The sequence below is a fragment of a genome, unplaced genomic scaffold (genome assembly GCF_019419815.1).
Source record: "Pyrus x bretschneideri cultivar Hongxiangsu unplaced genomic scaffold, Pyrus_bretschneideri_v1 Contig59, whole genome shotgun sequence".
NCBI classification, from domain to species: Eukaryota; Viridiplantae; Streptophyta; class Magnoliopsida; order Rosales; family Rosaceae; genus Pyrus; species Pyrus x bretschneideri.
Window position 1 is genome coordinate 690,655 of NW_025999797.1, and position 19,095 is coordinate 709,749.

A 19,095-nucleotide genomic window follows, 5' to 3' on the forward strand; every position below is an offset into this window, starting at 1 on the left:
TGTCTTCCTACTATTTCCGTCAAAACTTCACTAAGCAGCTCCTTAACATCACCACTCATCATGCCTTCTGAATCTGAACCATTTTCTGTTCCTCAGAAGCACCCGAAGCGAATTAGCAAACAACTTAACACAGGCATAAATTGTACTGCTAATACAAAAATACATCAACCGTCTCACCTTTCGCATATCTTCGAGTTTAGCATCGTCCTTTAGGAAGAAACGGATATATTTGAATGGTATATCTACCTGCACAATGTATTGTCCACGAGGTACAATTATTCCTTGAGTTACAAGGCACCAACTACTGACAAACAAATCTTATAAGACATGAAACATCAAATTTCCATGCAACTGCAGACGGATGAGTAGATTAAGATTTTCTTGCTCCAAATGCCCCCCGATTTGCACCAAACTTTTTCTGATCCTCTGGAAATTTTTGTCCACCAGATAACGCATGCGGCATGCCTGTTTATCTGCATGAAAAATGAAGACATGCAGCAATTTGAAGAGAGAGTCTTAAGTAAATAGAAATGTTGTACAAACTTATAAACCTACAGAAACTTAGCAACAGAAAATTCATATATACATTGTTCTTAATTTTCTCTGTGGTATCAGTTACGTAAATCGCAGAATATGGATCGCTCACCGACATTTGTTGGACTCTTCCTATAACCAACTTTATAGGGTGATTCTAAATTAGTCTAAACCTTTTAAAACATTTTAACCAAATTACTTAATGGACATATGTTAGGTCACTAGAGCGTGAATTAATGACATTGACAAATATATTGAACTAGAGCTCGAATTTTCAATTTATACGTCTATGTCATCACTTAACGTTGGAATATCATTACTTAATATTGGAGATCCAACGAATATCTAATTTACAAAACCTTAGGTATTTCCATAGTATAGTTAAAATGTTAAGAGTAATTTAGAGTCAAAGGTTGGGTAGTTATCCATACTTATCATAAATAAAAAAAAAAAAAAAAAAAATAGATGTATAAATTTGAAATAAAAAAAACAGAATTAACGGCCGGGACACAAGAAAAACGAAAAACCAAGCGCGCGCGCGCGCGTTGTTCAAACATGGTTAGAGAGAAAACGGAGCACAATAATATGGACCTCTCAATTTCTCAAAAATGGCGAGAGCCGTACCCATTTTCTAAACCGCGTTGTGAAAAGAAAATAACCGAGTTAACGACACCGTCCCGGGGAATTCATTCATGGCCTGCAGGTCTCTCGACGAAGATCCAGGCCGCTCATGGATCTTGTTCTCCTGGACCTCCTAGCCCTTCCCGCAATCGATATCCAAATTTGTTAGGGTTTGTACGATTGCGACGATCATGAATGGTTTCCACCATGGGTTGGCTGTCTAACATTACCTTCTCTTCTTCTTCCTCCTCGTCGGCATCGTCGTCGTCGCCGTTCAGATCGGCAAACGGGGAGTCGCCTAAAAAGAAGGCCAGCGATGACGGGAGAGGGTGGATTTTCCGGTCGAGGAGGAAGCTCACCCGACAGAAAAAGCAGCTTTTGATCTGCACTGGCGGCGGAGACCAGGACGGGGGAGGTGGAGCCGTGAATAATCATAAATGCTCGGGTTCGAGTTCCTCGCTTCCGGAAACCACGTCTGCAGCCGGGACTCCTCAGCCGCTGCCTTTGCCGGAATTGGCAGCGGACTCGCGATGGAAAGAGAGGTGCCAGAGAGAGAGGTGCTCCGGATGCAGTTCCGGCGATTGTAGATCGCCGTCTCTTTGATTCGTATTGCGTATAATTTGTATTTTCTTGACAAGAAAAATTTATAATTTCTTTTCATATTGTTTAGTTCTAGAGAAAACAAAAAATTGAAAGAAAAAAAAAATGATACTATTACTGGATTTCGAAAACCAAAACGATTAATGGATGTTAATTACATGCTCAAATTAATAATCGAAAAAGATAGGGGTTTGTGATTTTGATTGCACCAACATTTCCATGTTTGTCAGATTTTGCTTTGTTTGTTGCAGATTTGGCCTTTGAATTCCTTCATTTGCACATATGCATTGTTTATTGACGTAGATGTCTTGCATTTTCAGTGTGTTTGCTGGCCGGGAAGCGCGAAAAAATAACGAGAATTGTTTTGAATCAAGGTCAAGGTCTACAAGGAGGAATCAAGGTAGGAATGGTTTAGAGAGCTATCATACTGACTTGGGGCTTGAAGTTCCAAATCGTATTTGGAGCGCACCTGCTAGCCCTTTTTCGAGTCCTACATTCAGCCCACACAGTCCCAGTGCTGGTGATCTTCTCCCACACCTTGTTCCTGTGGGAAATCAAGGCTGGTCTGCCCCTGCGATGCCCACTTGCGATATGACTTCTGCGCTCCCTCCCCCTTCCTTGTCGGAATACTCCACCCAGAGTAATGATAATTCCCCTATACAAAGTCCATCAAATAGAAGTCCCTGCCGAAATGTCAAAATCCCGCCAGGCTCAACATCGCCATTGCCTCCCAGATTATCAATTGAAGTCTCCACTGCACTGGCGTGAGGTTAATGGTTATGCTGAAGTCCATCCATTGCCTCTGCCTCCTGGAGCAAGTCTTAGCCTACCTTCACCACACGCTATACTCACACCTAAACCAGAGTCCCAGCCAGTGAAAGGACAATGGCAAAAGGGAAAGCTTATTGGGCGTGGCACGTTTGGAAGTGTTTATGTTGCTACCAATAGGTATATACAGTTCCATGAACAGCTGATCATAGTTTCTATTTGCTTTGCTAAATGCTGATGAAGGTTTTTCGTTTGTAACAGAGAAACTGGAGCTTTATGTGCAATGAAGGAAGTTGAGTTATTTCCTGAGGACCCAAAATCTGCAGAGTGTATAAAGCAGCTACAGCAGGTTATCATCACTCTCACTTTGTTCTACAAATGTAACACATCACATAAGCTTTTTCCTAATTTACCTGTTTAACCTCTGGAGTATCACTGCATCAGCGATTCAGCACGGCTTTCTGCTTTTTGATCTCTCATAGAAACACGAAAATTTAAAAGTACATTGTGGACTGAGATTGGGGCAAAATAATTTTTCATGTAATATATTTTGGTGGACTATGATGTTCTGGTTCTTCAGGTGTATTTAGTGATGTATTATGTAACAATGTCAGTGTTTCTTACTCATTTTCTGTAAACCTTTTTTTTTTTTATCAGGAAATCAAAGTTCTCAGCCAGCTGAAGCATCCTAATATTGTGCAGTATTATGGAAGCGAAATAGTGAGTAATGTGTTACATGCATGTTTAGGCATCCAGGCTCATGTTTGTCCATTGGTGTTGCCTAAAACAAATCACACCATACTTTCGTATATGCAGGTTGATGATCGATTTTATATATATCTGGAGTTTGTCCATCCTGGTTCTATTAACAAATATGTCCATGAACATTGTGGAGCCATAACAGAAGCTGTTGTTCGCAATTTTACTCGCCATATACTCTCTGGGTTGGCTTACTTGCACAGCACAAAGACAATACACAGGTATCATCACATTCTTAATCAAATGTACGATTATCAGCATAAAGTTTGTCTTACAAAAACGGAATGTGAGACTAAATTCGAGTAGCAAATAAGAATGAGTTCTGACTATGCGAATTTTATCATTGTCAAATGTGGAAGAATTTTTTTTGGTGTAAGGGCCTATAGCATTATGCTTGGGGTTAATTAGCTGCATGTTATTTTGTGTTCTGTTGATAGGGACATAAAAGGGGCTAATTTGCTTGTCGATTCATGTGGAGTTGTCAAGCTAGCTGACTTTGGAATGGCAAAACATGTGAGTGCTAGTAGCTTTTTTTACTCTTGGCAGGGTAATAGGCTAAGTTATTTTGAGATTTTGAGCTGGTTTCCTCAATCTAATCATCTGGCAGTTCTCCACACCGTTTCATGGGGCTATCATTACAGTCATCACATTGTTATAGTTTCAGATCACTTTCTGGGATTTATTCTTTACCATCTAAGTTTGGTCTGACATAGTTTAAACTTGCTTGTTTTGTAGCTTTCAGGTCACGTAGGAAATCTTTCTCTAAAGGGAAGCCCATACTGGATGGCTCCAGAGGTAATATTTTGCTAACTAGTATGCGGCAGCCTATGGGGTTATGCACTGCTCTAATACTGCTACAATTTCTTCCTGCAGCTGATGCAAGCTGAGATGCATAAAGATACCAGCTCTGATCTGGCTCTTGCTGTCGATATATGGAGCTTGGGTTGCACAATTATTGAAATGTTCACCGGAAAACCTCCTTGGAGTGAGTATGAAGGGGTAAGCTCGTATCTTCTGTATTTTACCATGAAACTTGTTTCAATCTGTGCTTTGAAGGGGTCTACTCCATTGTTTATGTCAAAATTGCTAATTTCTGCATGCTTTCACAGTTCGATAAAATCATAAACTTCTTTTTAGCTTCTTCGTTGCCCTGTAGTTTTGCTCATCTGCCTCTCGAGAGTTGACATTGTGAATATATAATTGGATTCGAGTTTCATACATAACTTTCTGCATTTAAGCCCTCTGTCAGTTTTCTAAACTCTTGTCTATTAATTCAGGCTGCGGCCATGTTTAAAGTTATGAAGGATGCACCACCAATTCCGGAAACATTGTCACCTGAGGGTAAGGATTTCCTATGCTGCTGCTTCCAAAGAAATCCCGCAGAGAGGCCAACTGCTGCCATGTTATTAGAACATCGATTCTTAAAAAACTCGCAGCAGCAGGATGTCCCGCCTGGCACTCAGGCATCTAATGGGACCAATTATGCGGTAAGTACAAATGCCATGCCACTTGTTTTATTAAAGTTTATATATTCTTTTTACAGTTTTTGTTATGTCTACAGGATAAATCCCATAGTCCAATCGAACTTGAAAGAAAATTTGATCAGTCGCTGATGATTCCTGCCATAATTGGATCACAGAGCAGTGCATTCCCAATTTGGTGATTGCCAAGCTTGACGGGTCCAGCCTTTTCTCCAGTGGTACTGGCCAACATTTTCGTGTGAAAGTTAACCATGAGGCCCTTCCCGGATTAACTCCTGCAGCACAGTTTGCAATTCAAATACCACATCCCTCCTGCAGATGCTCTGCGTTGTGCCAACCGCAATGCTGAAACATATAGCATTTTCAGATGACTGGTGGAAAGGGAACGATAGCTGCCTTTCTGCCCATAGTTCTGCAGAGGAGCGGCTCTTGACTTGTAGGTGTGCTGGATGAGACTCTGGTACGTGACTCGCAGCCATTGAGTGTTTTGTAGGTTCTTTCTGCCATCCTTTTCGATGGTGGAAGTTTATCTTGCCCTGGGAATTTAGAAGCAGTTTTTGTATACCAGTAACTAATTTAGAGCTTCAGCAGAAGTCTTTTAACAAGGCCTTCTGAAGGATGATTTCGTCTTCGTGTATAATTTGGTGGACTCAAAAAATGACATCTCTATATATCAAGGGGCTCAAATTATTTTTGCACTTGGTGCTTTTGTTTGCACTAACAAGGTATCTGATTTTGCAAATTTGTTTTAAGTTTCATTTTATACTTTTGGTTTGTTCAGAAACGTTAGAAGTGTTTTTTCTAAAAAAGCAGTTTTGGCTATAGTTGGCAGAGAAGAAAGTTAATAAGCACTTCTGAGTTACAGATACATCTGCACCTTGAAACAACTCCTAATGAAATATGATTCCAAATGCACTACGTTAATACAAGCAATATCCCTATGTTAATTTACACTAGAGAAGGGTGATGGTTGAACCCGAACACAATGGATTAAAGAAGAAGATCCTAATAACCACCAGAAAGTTCTTGGATTTTAACAAAAAAAAAAAAAATGCTATAATTCTTCTAAATTCTTGGATTCTAAGATAATACTTCCTCCTTTGCAACTTTCCTCCTTCTCATTTAACATGACATTATTTTATAGGACAACGTCATAATCATAATTGTTTTTTTCTCTTTATCATCGTCTAAAGTTCATCTTTAAAAAACTTTATTGACTCAGAGATGTTTAATCATTCATGTGTCAAACAAATCGATGATTATGGTAACAAGTAATATCCTCATTTACAACTAAACAGTTTCCAAATATGACGTTTGCACGTTGAAATGATGGCATGTTACTGGGAAGCAGGGAAATATTGTCCTTCCTACATAAACCACTCCCAAATGGAAAATCTCCAAAACAATTTCTAGTAAAAAAGATATTATGATGCTCTAAAGTATTTTATGCTATGGGAATATTACGCATTAGATGTTGATATCTTTGACAAAAGATTTAACGACTAAAAACTTCAGAATATATAATGCCCTGAAATATCCTAAAATTACATTCTTTTGATATAATGCATATATAGTGTGAAAAAATAAACTGAAAGACATTATTCACAAAGAAAATGAAGTCATCAATCAATGAAAACGACTCGTAACTAAAATAGCTCAAAAGGGTAAACCTTTGAAATACATTTTGGTAGTGCAAGTAACGCATGCACAGAAGCACCATTAGTTTCACAGATAAATGGCCTTATCAACTCCTGCAGTGGTCCACTTCAACTCTCCAAAACCATTTACTTTTCTCTTTAATTTTTGCATTTCTCTAGATACAGTGTCTGGCTCAACACTTTGTGATCCATCCACAAAACTTCATACTTATCGTAACCATTTATATTATAGTTACTTAAAAGTTATCTTTGTAAAAAATTAATAAAATATAAAATAATTTAAGAATAATACTATTTACATGTTTATTTTACCTCTCACACGTCATTTTAATTTTCAATCTTCGTATCGAATAAAATGAAAAAAAAAATGTATAAAAATTAACAAAAGTGTGTACAATAAAAGAAAAAAAATGTGAACAACACTACTTTAATCTAATTACGAAATGTATAAAAGCAAATAAGCAAAATCAATAAAAGCATTATGAAACATACAAGTCATGATAGTGCCCTTTAAAATTAGGATATGAGTTCTCTCTCTTCCTTTCATTTGGTCAAATCAAAATAAAGAACGAATATTTATTACAAATTTTAGGAAAATGACGAATCCGTTGTGCATCATATATGTTATTTTTTATTTTTCATTTTCTTTTATTCCACCTCTCTTTCTCTCTCTGGAAGTATTTCAGAAGATAGGAGAAGATCAAATATGGAGCCTCCATCAGCACAAGCCATAGATGCTTCCACCAAGAATTTCGAGATAGAAGAAGATGAGAAGGACAAAGTCATCAATGAATGGTAATTATCTAATTAATTTCTTGTTAACTATTTATCTTCTTTTATGGTTTAATTAGCTTGTAATTTGTACTTTTTGTGTAATTTTGTGTTTGGATGCAGCTGTTCCTGCTTTTATGACTGCACAGAGACCTGCTTTGATTACTTATTCTGTTATCTCTGTTAGATGAATCATGAGAGATTTAGATTAAGACTTTAACTTAATTATGTTGTATTAGTAATTCAGTACTATTACATTATCCTATAATGGGAATCTACAGTAGTTGGTGTTCTTGGTCTGTGTATGTGGAATTCGGATAATTCTCAGCACTTTTGTCAACATCTAGATGTTAAACTATTTGCAGAGAATTAATATTGTAATCTAAATTTATGTTGACAAAAGTTTCTGGTTATTTATGAAGATAATGTTAAGGAGATCAAATTTCTAAATCAAATAATATGTTACAATAAGAAATAAGCACGTTAATCAATACTTGAGTAATAATTCAAATTTCCACTTAGCATTATGGGTGGTGATACTTGCTATTCAAAGTTCAATCCCCTTTTCTTCTTTCTGGCTGCTTCCATAGATCCGTTGCACTATAGCCCCCATCACACTCTCTATGCTTATGCTTATTTTCACTAGTTGATAGCAAGGATCTAAAAGATATTAGGCACCAGTTGAGTGGTGAATTGGGGTCTAGTGCTTAGGCGGCTAAGCGGGGTATTGGCGGGAGTCTAGGCAGACTTGGCAGATTAAAGTAAATTTATTATATATTGTATAAATAACTGTCTATTTATGATTAAAAAAAACACAAAGTTGTATTGGAATACATACATTACAAAATAAAATGACATGTAGATTATAAAGTATTAAAACATATTGAAAACATGGGGAACAAACATATAATGAGTGTTCATCCAAGTATTCAACACATCTCTTACATTTTTGATAAAAACAAAATGCAAAATGAAAGTTATAAATTTTCTGTTTACGTGAGAGTCACAACCTAGACGGATACTTAGACGGGTTTAGGCAGGGGTAGGCGGGTCTAGGCGCACTTTCTTGATTTTCAAACACTTGGGACTAATCGAGGCGGTGACTAACCACCTAACGTCTTTAAAATAGTGTCTCCAACCCTCCAAGTACATATAGTAGGCGGCGTGGGTGGAGATTTTTGGAACAATGTCTCCAACCCTTCAAGTACATATAGCCAACAATTAGACCAAAGATTATCTAGGGCTAACAGAGAGTCACAACATGCCTTTGGACTTTCATGAAGCCCCAGTTTTCATTTTTATTACTAATTAGCCTTTGATTTAGTGGTAGTTGTCTTCACTTTGTTGGAGGACATTTCAGGCTTAACTCGCATACATTAACTACAATATATGTTATATCATGAATTCAATTCCTCCTTGCAATGACAAATTTTGTTGAGTGTATATTTATTCTGCTATAAAAATATCTTTCTAGATATCCGATTATTTATTGAGAAAAAAGATAATAAGAAATTTAAGTCAACTTGAGTATGAACTAATGCTCTTTTTTCTAGGACTAGAATACATCATCCTAGTATCCTACCACTTAGAGCAATACGAATAGTCCCAACCTAGCCGCCTTCTTGATCCCATTAATTACACAAATGCAGTTCTACCAAACTCAACTGAATAAAAAGACAATCTAGTGCCTCTACCACTCTCCCCAGATAACATAATCAACTGTATCTGCACAATTTCATGCACTTTTCCTTTGTCATTGACACTCTCACTCTCTATATAAATATACCTCAAGTACTCACTACTCAGTACCATTTGAACTGTCACAAAGTATTAGTGACAACTTAATTAGAGAATTTATATATTCGTATTCCAGAAAATGGATCACAAACTTTCCTTTCTTAATACCTTGCTTTGCCTCTTGTTCCTAAGCCCTAATCTTGTGTTCTGTCAGCTTGATTTTAAATTCTATGATTCAACTTGTCCCAACCTGACCAAGATTGTTCACTTTGGAGTTTGGTCAGCTATTGCAAATGATACTAGAATTGCGGCCTCACTTTTGAGGCTTCACTTCCATGATTGCTTTGTTAATGTAATTAATTTGGCTTCCCTCATTTCTTATTGTTTACTTCTAAGTCTACAGTACTATTATTGACACTCTAAAAATATTATTCTACATTTCTTTTTATTCATTTTTTTATATAATTTAAAGTGACAGATGACCTTTTAAGAGTGTCATAATAATTATGTTTGTCTAAGCATTATAATTTTTCTCTACGCAACACGTTTTTTTTGTTAAAGAACAATTTCATAGCAATATGTAATGCAAGTAATGTATCGATATTACAATAATAAGTTTTGCTATTGATATGTTATCTACTATTAATATCAACCACTTATTGGCACCACATTGTCGGTGCATTCTTTAATAAAAAACGTACGTCTTGTCTAGAGAAGAACTGGTCTAATTAAGTATAAGCATGACCTGATTACTAGTTGTGGTTATTATATGAGCCAAATTAAATTGACTAGAAACCTGATTTTGTTCCATTTTGTTGGAGGTAGGGATGTGATGCATCATTGCTACTTGATGATACCAGCAGTTTTAAAGGGGAGAAAAATGCTGCACCCAACAAAAATTCAGCCAGAGGTTTTGAGGTGATTGACACAATCAAGTCAAAGGTGGAGGAAGCTTGCCCATCCACTGTTTCTTGCACTGACATAATCACTCTTGTATTAAGAGCAGCCGTTTATTTTGTAAGCACCTTCTTCATTTAACAACTCCAACTAGTTAAAATTTCCACATGTTTTATCTTTTATATTGTTTCTTGGAAAATGGTACAATCAGTTTTGCATGAACGGTCAAGATTAACTCATGTATGTGTAAGTGACTGATTCTAGCACTCATATATTTATTTTTTGGTTAGAGTGGAGGGCCATATTGGCCAGTACCCTTGGGTCGTAGAGATGGCACAACAGCAAGTGAAGATGCAGCTAATAAACAATTGCCATCACCCTTTGAGCCCTTGGAAAACATCACTGCAAAGTTCACAGCCAAAGGCCTTGACTTAAAGGATGTAGTTGTGCTCTCAGGTTTGCTTCCCATGTCATCTCTACTACTGAAAGATATTCTTATACATCATGGGGATATGTTATCATCACCATATAACACTCAACAAGTGATATCACCATATAACACTCAACACGTGATCACTTGACCGTGATAAGTGTTATATATAGGGATTCATGGTTAAACTCAAAACTTTGCCCTACGTTAAGGGTTTTCTTTGTGGTCGCACGCATGCTCATAGGAATCTTAGGACTAGCCCTGTTATAATGGCCTTTTTTACATATAAAATTTTGGATGACTACAAACAGTGGTGGATTCAGGATTTTAACATAGGATGGTTCGAATGTAAGACATCCAAAAATAAACTAAGGGAAAATAACATTAAAAAGTTAAACATTAACTTTTCATCCATAAATCATGTTAAAAACAACACAAGAAGTTACAAAATCTAAACATTTTTTTTTTTGAACAAACGATATCTACACCAAAAGGGGAGGGGGTGGGCTTAGCCTCATAATGAACTAGTAATAATGTGGTTCGGATTCGCCTTTGGTGAGAATTGAACCTAAGACCTCTTACTTAAAAGTGAAGAGGAATATCACTAGACCGTAGTACTAAGTGGCCTTGATTCCCTCGTTCTCTTACATTGATAGTTTTCTATCTTTTACGAAATTAAAAAAAAGAGAAAAAAAGAAAAGAAGATAATAGTTCTCTAAAATCAATTATTTTTTCTATTAAATTATCTAAAAAATGGGCAACTTCCAGAAGAAATAAACAAATTAAAGGTCTTTAAAGTTAGTGGGCTTTTATCACTCTTAAATTCGATTGCCCATAAAGATGTTACTTGAGACATCCAAAACGACAACGTGTAAGGAAAAAAAAAGAGTCAGCGTCTCTTTCATCTTCCTCGCGAGAAAGCTGCTGCAGCCCTGCAATTCCTTCACCTCCTCCATGGATGGACCAGGTTTTGAATGGACTATAACATTATTTGACAAAATAATTGCCTTGGCGTAGCCTATATAGTCTTAGGAGTAGATCTCTCCCCCCTGCCGAAACATTTGGAGGGTCCCCAGAGGACCTTCATGGCCGTTTTTCCAGCTTTTGGGTGGTCCTGGGACCACCTTGGTCCCTCTTTGGATCCGCCCCTGACTAAAAAGCTTAATAAACCATGTATATATATTTTTTTTTCTCCATGCAGGTGCACATACAATTGGGTTTGCTCAATGCTTCACTTTCAAGACTAGACTCTTCAACTTCGATGACTCTGGCAAACCTGACCCAACACTGGACACTTCACGTTTACAAAACCTGCAACGCGTGTGCCCTAATCAAGCCGACTCCGATACCAATCTGGTTCCTTTTGATCCAGTCACTTCAGCCAAGTTTGACAACATCTACTATAAAACCCTAGTCAACAATTCTGGACTTCTCCAATCAGACCAAGTGCTTATGGGGAATAATAGAACTGCTTCCATGGTTCTTAGCTACAGCAAGTTTCCATTTCTGTTTAACAACGACTTTGGAGCATCGATGGTGAAGATGGCCAATATTGGTGTACTCACAGGAAGCAATGGAGAAATCAGGAAGAATTGTAGGGTGGTGAATAAGTAGGGTATACTGCATTATTGATGTTAGTGTGTTTGTGTTAAATGTATGATGTTGAAAATGTCATAATACCATGTTTAGGAGTTTCTAGTGAGAATCCTATGGCTTATATATGTACATGTATGATGTTGGTAAGTAAAAGTTATGCTTAATAGTTAGACGGATAAAAGGATTAACGATGAAACAAATTGTAACTTGTGTTTTTGCCAACTAGTAAAAGATATATCTATGTTTTTCAGAAAACTGTAAGGGTATAAATTTTAAAAGAAGTTGTTATTCATGCTCTAAAAAGATATAGAATTTATATGGGTTGTGTCAAACTGAACTTGGCCATGTTCTTTTTGAAAAAATGAAAATAGCACAAGGAAATGATTTATGCACACTCGAGTTATTTATGTCCTTGTGAGTTTTAATTCATCTTTTTATAATCAAAGACCAAAAATAAGTCAGCATCTATATAAAGAAAAGAAAAATGTGGGGAAATCACGTTACTCAATTTGAAGCTATGGTATGAAAAAAAGAGACTAATCAAAGGAATTGGGCCAAACTGCATATGACGCCTTACGATAGCAGCGGAAAGCAATCACATGCATATGCACTTAGTGCGGGTTCAATCCTCCTCCATCTAATACTAACATTTAAACAACTAATGCTATCATTTGTGAAAATAAAAAAAATAAAAAGAAAAAAGAACTGGGCCAAACCTCATCCAAAATATGTGAAAATATTCTCTTTGAGAAACATTTTCCTATCATCGACTACATGCTACTATGTGTTTATATGATCATCACGTGAGGGTGATAATTTTTGAAACGGCACTCAATGTCAAGATGAATACATGACTTGATGTGTACAGAATTAAAACACGATTAGCACTATTAACTTAATATTGTATAAATAGAATGAGGATCATTTCCAGGTTCTCTTTGTGAGGATCTCGGAATCCTCTAATCACATCCGTTCATTGTATATTGTGCAGTCATAAATCATTGTAAAGCTTTTTATTTAAAATTAAATATAAACAGTACCTGACGAAAACTGACCGCACGATATACGATGAACGAATGTGATTTGAGTATTCCCGAGATTCTCATAAAGAGGATCTGGGGAGGATCTTCGTTTGTGTCACTAAAATGATAATTTTTCTCATTATTTCAATGAAGAATATAAGTTATTATATTATGAGAAATGATATAGAGACTACAATCTACATTTTAGTAAACCATATCACATTACTCTTTTAAATAAAAACTAGTATATATCTACACACAAAGTATGTGTGTAATGTTTTATTTTAGTTTTAAAATTGAAGGAGAGAGGGAGAGAGAGAACGTGAGAGTGGAGAAAGGGAAATATGTTTATTTTTAATTTTTTATAATTAAAGATGTTAAAATCAATGGTAAATAATGCTTAAACAAAAAAAGAAAATTTTATTTCATAAATTTACTTTACTGTCCTTAACTTAAATATTACGATGAAGGATTGAATAGTTTTTTCACTATGTTTTTGTTGACACAATTTTTTTTATTAATATGTAGTTATAAAAATAAGACAAATGTGAACTCAAGAGGTGGCACAAACACGATCACCGTTAAAGCCCAAACACAGTACGATTAAACCCGAGCACGATCCATTAGAAGCGCACACAGAGTCCTGTACAGTGAGTTGCACCCAAATATCTTCAGTCAAATCTCGCTACTTTCCAACAATTCCCATCTCCGCTGACCCCTCTTCAGCAACCAAAATACCCTGCAGTGCCCTGCCCCTATAGGAGTCAGTGTCCGTCCACATCTTCTTGTACATCTGGTAAACTAATAATAATATAATTTAAATTTGTTTCGAACAAAAATTGAATATAAAATGTTTAATTTGAAAGGATATCATTAGATCATACGTCACGTGTCCGTTCACATCTAACCCGCCTACACCTCCCCACCAGCCTCTGGTGACTCAAAGAGACCGATATTTCATAGGCATAGTATGGAGGACTGTGAACTGTGAAGGCGACCTGGTCTCACTGAGTCACCGAGTCTCGCGACGAACTCGAACCAGTTCAAATTTATAAAAGCGGGATTAGGGTTTTAAGTTTTCCCCTTTTCCAATTTTTTATTTTAGTTAAGTTTCTTCTGGGTTATTCACAAATGGGGAGGCCAAGGTGCTACTTGGACATGACCATTGGAGGAGAGCTAGAAGGAAGAGTAGTAGTGGAACTCTACAATGACATTGTTCCCAAAACAGCTGAGAATTTCAGAGCTCTCTGCACTGGTGAGAGGGGCATTGGCCCCCACACCAATGCTCCTCTGCATTACAAGGTCCTCTCTCTCTCTCTCTCTCTCTCTCTCTCGTCAAAAGATTCAATTTTTATTTCTGGGTTTGTCTTTTGATTGTTACATTGTTGGGTTTTGGTTTTTGCATTGCAACACTGGTGGGGTCTTGTTTTTCTATTGTTAAATTGGTGGGTTTTTGTTCTTTTGATTTTTACATTGGTAGGTTTTTGTTTAATTTCTGTGTGTATGTGCAAGAATTTGTAATTTTGTTAATGGGGTGGAGTTGCAATAAGAATTGCATTGCATCTTGTTGCAGGGTGTTTGTTTCCACCGCGTTATCAAAGGTTTTATGATACAAGGTGGAGACATTTCGGCAGGAAATGGCAGCGGGGGAGAGTCGATTTATGGGTTGAAGTTTGAAGATGAAAACTTTGACATAAAGCATGAGAGAAAAGGGATGCTGTCCATGACTAATAAGGGCCCTGACACCAATGGCTCTCAGTTTTTCATTACCACCACTCGGACTTCCCATCTTGATGGGAAACATGTTGCGTTTGGGAAGGTGATCAAGGGCATGGGCGTGGTTCGTTCGGTTGAACATTTGAACACGAAAGACGGCGACTTGCCTACCGAAGAAGTCGTTATTTCGGATTGTGGGCAGCTTCCTGAGGGAGCAGATGATGGGGTGTGTAACTTCTTCAAAGATGGTGATGTTTATCCTGATTGGCCTGCTGATCTTGATACAAAACCAGAGGACATTTCTTGGTGGGTTACAGCTGTGGATGCTATTAAGGCCATTGGAAACGAACGGTTCAAGGTAATGAGATATTGCATTTAATATCACAACTATGGTAAATTATGTCATACATTTCATTCACTAATACCCAATAGTATGATTTCTGATCTTTATACAGAAGCAAGACTATAAGATGGCCCTTAGAAAGTATCGCAAGGCTTTGCGCTACGTGGATATGTGCTGGGAGCTGGAAGAAATTGATGAAGGTACACCATTTGCTTTGCACTATAGGGTGTCCCTTACTTTGTTTCATCATCTTATAGCTTTATCTTTTTTATTGTACAGAAACGAGCTCCTCTTTGCGGAAGACAAAGTCTCAGATATTTACTAATAGCTCAGTAAGAATTTTCATGTATCAATTTTGAAAGCACTTGATGTTAAATGAATTCTCTAAGAAACCTTCTTGAAATGAAAACAAAATTACATGTATGGATAAGTAAACCAATATCTTCAGCTCAGCAGTGTAAAATGTAAATGACAATTTGCTGAGCTATCTGTATTGCAGAAATTGTACATTTATGAGTGGTAGTGATAGACATCGAAATTGTGTTACAGTAACTTAATCGCATTCAAATTAACCTGCTGGACAAAATGAAAAGTACCATCGCTTTTGAGTTTCTGTGATGCCTAGAAGATAACTATGAATAATTCTCCAAAGGCTAGCTTGATTATGTTCAGGAGTATTGTATATTCTTTTGTGGTACTTTGATTTCACTGTTATCAACTAAAAAGAACGGCATTTCCCTTTATCTGATTGATTGATATGTGATTTTTCTGTTCAGGCTTGTAGGTTGAAATTAGGAGACCTAGACGGAGCATTGTTGGACACTGACTTTGCATTGCGTGACTGGGAAGACAATGTGAAGGCTTTGTTTCGCCAAGGCCAGGTAATAATCTTTAATTGGCAAGAAAAGAATATATAATGCTTTCTGGCTGCTGTTTATGATCTGACTTCTATGCATCTTGCTGCCTGCAGACCTATATGGCACTCAATGACATTGACGCTGCAGTTGAAAGCTTCAAGAAGGCACTGGAGTTGGAACCAAATGATGGTCAGTCGTGTTAGATTATCTACCTAACTTTATACTGAAAAGTAGGTTCTTTTATGAACCAGCCAACTAGGTTATTCTTTCTTGTAATCGTTAAAGTTTGCCAAGGTTCGGATTCTTGAGATCAGAGAGCTGTTACAGGATTGTTATGCCAATCTTTCAAATGCTTGATATGTTTTTTCCTTCCAGAATTTTAGTTACGATAAATTTGCACATTTTTCCCAACGGCAAACCAGATTTGTGGGAACCTCAATGGACATTAACTTGACTGTGGTTGTTTTTTCAAATATTTGCTCTTATACGTTATAACTAGATAATCAAACCCTATGCTATCAGAGTGGATGACCAAGACCAACGATACATTATACTATCAATGACAGATTCCTGACCTTTCATGATGTTTTCTATTTTTCAGGAGGAATTAAGAAAGAGCTTCTGGTTGCTAAGAAGAAGGTTAGTGAACTTTTTTCGTTTTTGATTTTCTTGCCAAACAATGGATGCTGCTTGTTTTGCTTTCCTTTCCTATAAGATTTGAAAGTAAAAAAATTTCCACAGGTTGCTAATAGGTCTGAGCAAGAAAAAAAAGCATATTCAAGAATGTTTCACTGATTACGCAGTCACATGGTAAGTTTGTTTCTATCAGTATTGCTTTGTTATCAACCAATTTTGGGGCTGAGTTTTTTGTTTATGCTATGCAGAGGCTGCACATGGTATGGATAAATTTTGATTCCTTCAGCAATGTCAAGTGGTTAAAATATTCTGTTAAAAGTCTTAGTTGGCCCCTAGGATATATCAGGTATCAAACTTTTACCCCGTTGTCATATTGCAAATGGTCAGGCTCTTGTATGCAACCCTTAATGTTTGTGAGATTCCAGATAGGATACCTTTGCCTTCTGCAAGATTATTAACTTTCTTTCCTGATCTTATCGATCTGATCATTTGTTGCTTTTCTTATAGTCGTGGCAGTAAAGATTAAACCCAGTTTTGAAATAGGTTAATATCTTTGCTCGATTTATGATGGAGCTTGCTCGTTTTCAGGCTTTGTAGGAAGGGCAAGACAACTAGCAGAAGACTTGAGGGAAAATCAAAATACTCTAGCTTAAATCAAATTTTGTTCCAAGTGCATTCGCCTTCTGTTAGACTAGCACATATGACTTTATTGCTGTTCAAAACTTGATTGCTACGTTATGAATTTGTATGAAATCATCCGAACAGCCCTTTTATCTTTCTTACAAAATATTGTCTTATTTTTTGCACTACGGATGGTTTTTTCTTTGCAGACAACTTATTGTTGTTGCTTCTTGATCTTGGGTTTCTCTGATTTGTCTTGGCAATTGCCTTGTTCCGAGCTTGAGGGAGCATATAATCTCTAGTGTTTTGGCCTCCCGTCCTGTTTCTTGGATCTCCATTGTGTCCGTCTCCACTTATACTTTCTTCTTTTATTTCCACTTCTCTTGATATTTTCTCAGAGAGTAATCTGTTCAACTTTTCCAAAGCTTTGTTTCTGCTTGCCTCTGTTGCGAGCTTCTGTTCTGATGCAACCAAAACACGCCAGTCTGAAAGAAAATTTTCATCTTGAGCTCTTTTTGCCAAGGCATGGTACACTTCCTGAGTGAGACGGATGGTTGTTTTCTCCATCTGTGAACAGTTTATGTATTTAAGTGCTTCTTCTTTTGATGCAACAAGTGCTTCTTTTTCTATTCGTACAGCTTCAAGCCCAAGTTGCAGTGTTCGTAGAGTCTGTCTCCTCATAAGAAGGCCTTGCTTCAGTCTTGATCTTGCTTGTAATTCTTCACCTGCATCAGACTTAAACCTTTCTGTCTCTTGACGCGTTTGATCCAGTGCCTGATTTATTCCATTGATCATCCTCGTCGCCTTGTGTTGTTCCTCCTTTTTGGATCTGATGCTCTTATTTGTCGTCTCAAGCTGTGCTTCAAGGTCCGAGATGATACTTGGTGTGTCACATGGGTTCTCAGCACTTGCAAGGCCGCATTTCAGCAGTTCAAGCTCATCAATGAGAGGCCTGGAGTCTATCCACGCCTGCATGGTGCTCTCTTTAGCTTTCTTGATCTCTTCGTTGGTCTTTATCAGTTCCGCCATCTTAGACCCCACTTTGTCTTCGCTTTCGTCCCACTCTTCCGATTTGCAGGAGTAGCTTTGCGCTCTTTGCTTGTCGTACAGCTCCATATGCTCTTCACACTTGGGTGTTCGGGAACCCCTTCCTGATCATTTGCCTTCATTGTTTACTTATAGAGCAACCTTTTCCTGGTTTTGTTGTTTGTGATCTGTTGCTTCTGCTTTTGTTTTAAGTTGTGAACGTTTTTGTTTGGCGGGAATTCCAATCAAGACATGTTTCAAAATTATAGATAGATTCAAAATTGATGTTCCAAGTTGTACTTTGTTGTCACCGGATCTTTGTCTGAAGAAATGTCCTATATAATATCTTTGTCTGATGTCGTCTGTTGGAAGAAAATCTTGTGCACGACCGCTAGACCACGTGTTCATGTGGCCAATAACATAAGTATGATCCTGTTGTTGCATGCGGCCAGTCATACGCAAGAATCTCTTGTTTGGTAGACACCAAAATACACTTTTATAGCTTAGAACTGTTCTACTTTATATCATCCACCCATAGCTAGGTCTTCCTCGACTTCCTTTTTTATTGAATATTTTGTTTTGTTTTTAGGATATTTAAGAGATTGATTTGATAGTGTTTTGGAAAATTTTTGTGGATGTACTAAATAGAAGATACAAAGCCAAGCAGGAAAAGTGGTACTGGCTTGTAGTTCTGGTGATTAGCATTTTTTTCCAGACATTGATCTTGAGTTTGAATTTATCCCTCACCGCATATCAATTGACCGTATAAATAAGCCAAACTACATGACATATTGTCACAAATTTTATTGTATCATAATACTTATTATAATTTGAATGAATCCGGCGAATTTACTATACGTACATGTTGAACTAAAATTTGAAATTGAATGCATGAACATGAAATATTTAAAAAAAAAAAAAAAAAAAAATTAAAACATTGCTGTCTCTAGTGAGCTTCGAATTGTTTTATCTGAGCTTCCCTCTGAGAGGGGTTTAGCAAAATCGACCAGTGCTTCGTGACA

General features: G+C 37.0%; 3 protein-coding genes and 1 long non-coding RNA gene across 7 annotated transcripts; all 4 read left to right on the top strand.

The window, feature by feature from the left end:
- The first annotated feature begins 1,122 nt into the window (after positions 1-1,122).
- LOC103956507 (mitogen-activated protein kinase kinase kinase 5) lies at positions 1,123-5,461 on the top strand. Its single transcript, XM_009368508.3, is given in 11 exon segments — positions 1,123-1,697; positions 2,076-2,517; positions 2,519-2,703; positions 2,785-2,872; positions 3,181-3,243; positions 3,340-3,503; positions 3,720-3,795; positions 4,018-4,077; positions 4,156-4,281; positions 4,560-4,769; positions 4,844-5,461. Coding segments are annotated over 11 exon segments (1,863 nt in total). The 5' UTR covers positions 1,123-1,350; the 3' UTR covers positions 4,946-5,461.
- Positions 5,462-6,915: 1,454 nt separating this feature from the next.
- On the top strand, positions 6,916-7,634 carry LOC103956506. Its single transcript, XR_668500.3, has 2 exons — positions 6,916-7,216; positions 7,316-7,634. It is a non-coding gene; the product is annotated as an uncharacterized LOC103956506 (long non-coding RNA).
- A 445-nt stretch (positions 7,635-8,079) lies between these two features.
- On the top strand, positions 8,080-12,094 carry LOC103956528 (peroxidase 10). Its single transcript, XM_009368533.3, has 4 exons — positions 8,080-9,281; positions 9,755-9,946; positions 10,117-10,282; positions 11,458-12,094. The coding sequence occupies exons 1-4, from the start codon at positions 9,069-9,071 to the stop codon at positions 11,868-11,870; spliced, it is 984 nt and encodes a 327-aa protein (XP_009366808.1). The 5' UTR covers positions 8,080-9,068; the 3' UTR covers positions 11,871-12,094.
- A 1,646-nt stretch (positions 12,095-13,740) lies between these two features.
- LOC103956505 (peptidyl-prolyl cis-trans isomerase CYP40) lies at positions 13,741-17,235 on the top strand. Of its 4 annotated transcripts, none has more exons than XM_048571400.1 (10): positions 13,742-14,176; positions 14,448-14,948; positions 15,046-15,133; positions 15,213-15,265; positions 15,710-15,814; positions 15,904-15,979; positions 16,392-16,429; positions 16,532-16,600; positions 16,675-16,686; positions 17,015-17,235. In XM_048571400.1, the coding sequence occupies exons 1-8, from the start codon at positions 14,006-14,008 to the stop codon at positions 16,583-16,585; spliced, it is 1,086 nt and encodes a 361-aa protein (XP_048427357.1). In that variant the 5' UTR covers positions 13,742-14,005; the 3' UTR covers positions 16,586-16,600; positions 16,675-16,686; positions 17,015-17,235. The 4 variants fall into 4 exon arrangements, 3 of the variants coding, with proteins under 3 accessions (XP_009366781.1, XP_048427357.1, XP_009366780.1); XR_668499.3 differs by having other exon boundaries at positions 13,745-14,176; positions 16,675-16,772; XM_009368506.3 differs by lacking the exon at positions 16,675-16,686 and having other exon boundaries at positions 13,741-14,176.
- The last annotated feature ends 1,860 nt before the right edge of the window (positions 17,236-19,095 follow it).

Excerpts from the sequence above, each read along its gene's own strand:
- LOC103956505 (XM_009368506.3), top strand. The coding sequence starts at position 14,006 with ATGGGGAGGCCAAGGTGCTACTTGGACATGACCATTGGAGGAGAGCTA. Across the intron at positions 15,980-16,391 it reads GGAGTTGGAACCAAATGATG|GAGGAATTAAGAAAGAGCTT; the intron begins GTCAGTCGTGTT and ends TCTATTTTTCAG. Across the intron at positions 16,430-16,531 it reads TTCTGGTTGCTAAGAAGAAG|GTTGCTAATAGGTCTGAGCA; the intron begins GTTAGTGAACTT and ends AAATTTCCACAG.
- LOC103956528 (XM_009368533.3), top strand. The coding sequence starts at position 9,069 with ATGGATCACAAACTTTCCTTTCTTAATACCTTGCTTTGCCTCTTGTTC. Across the intron at positions 9,947-10,116 it reads TAAGAGCAGCCGTTTATTTT|AGTGGAGGGCCATATTGGCC; the intron begins GTAAGCACCTTC and ends TTTTTTGGTTAG. Across the intron at positions 10,283-11,457 it reads GGATGTAGTTGTGCTCTCAG|GTGCACATACAATTGGGTTT; the intron begins GTTTGCTTCCCA and ends TTCTCCATGCAG.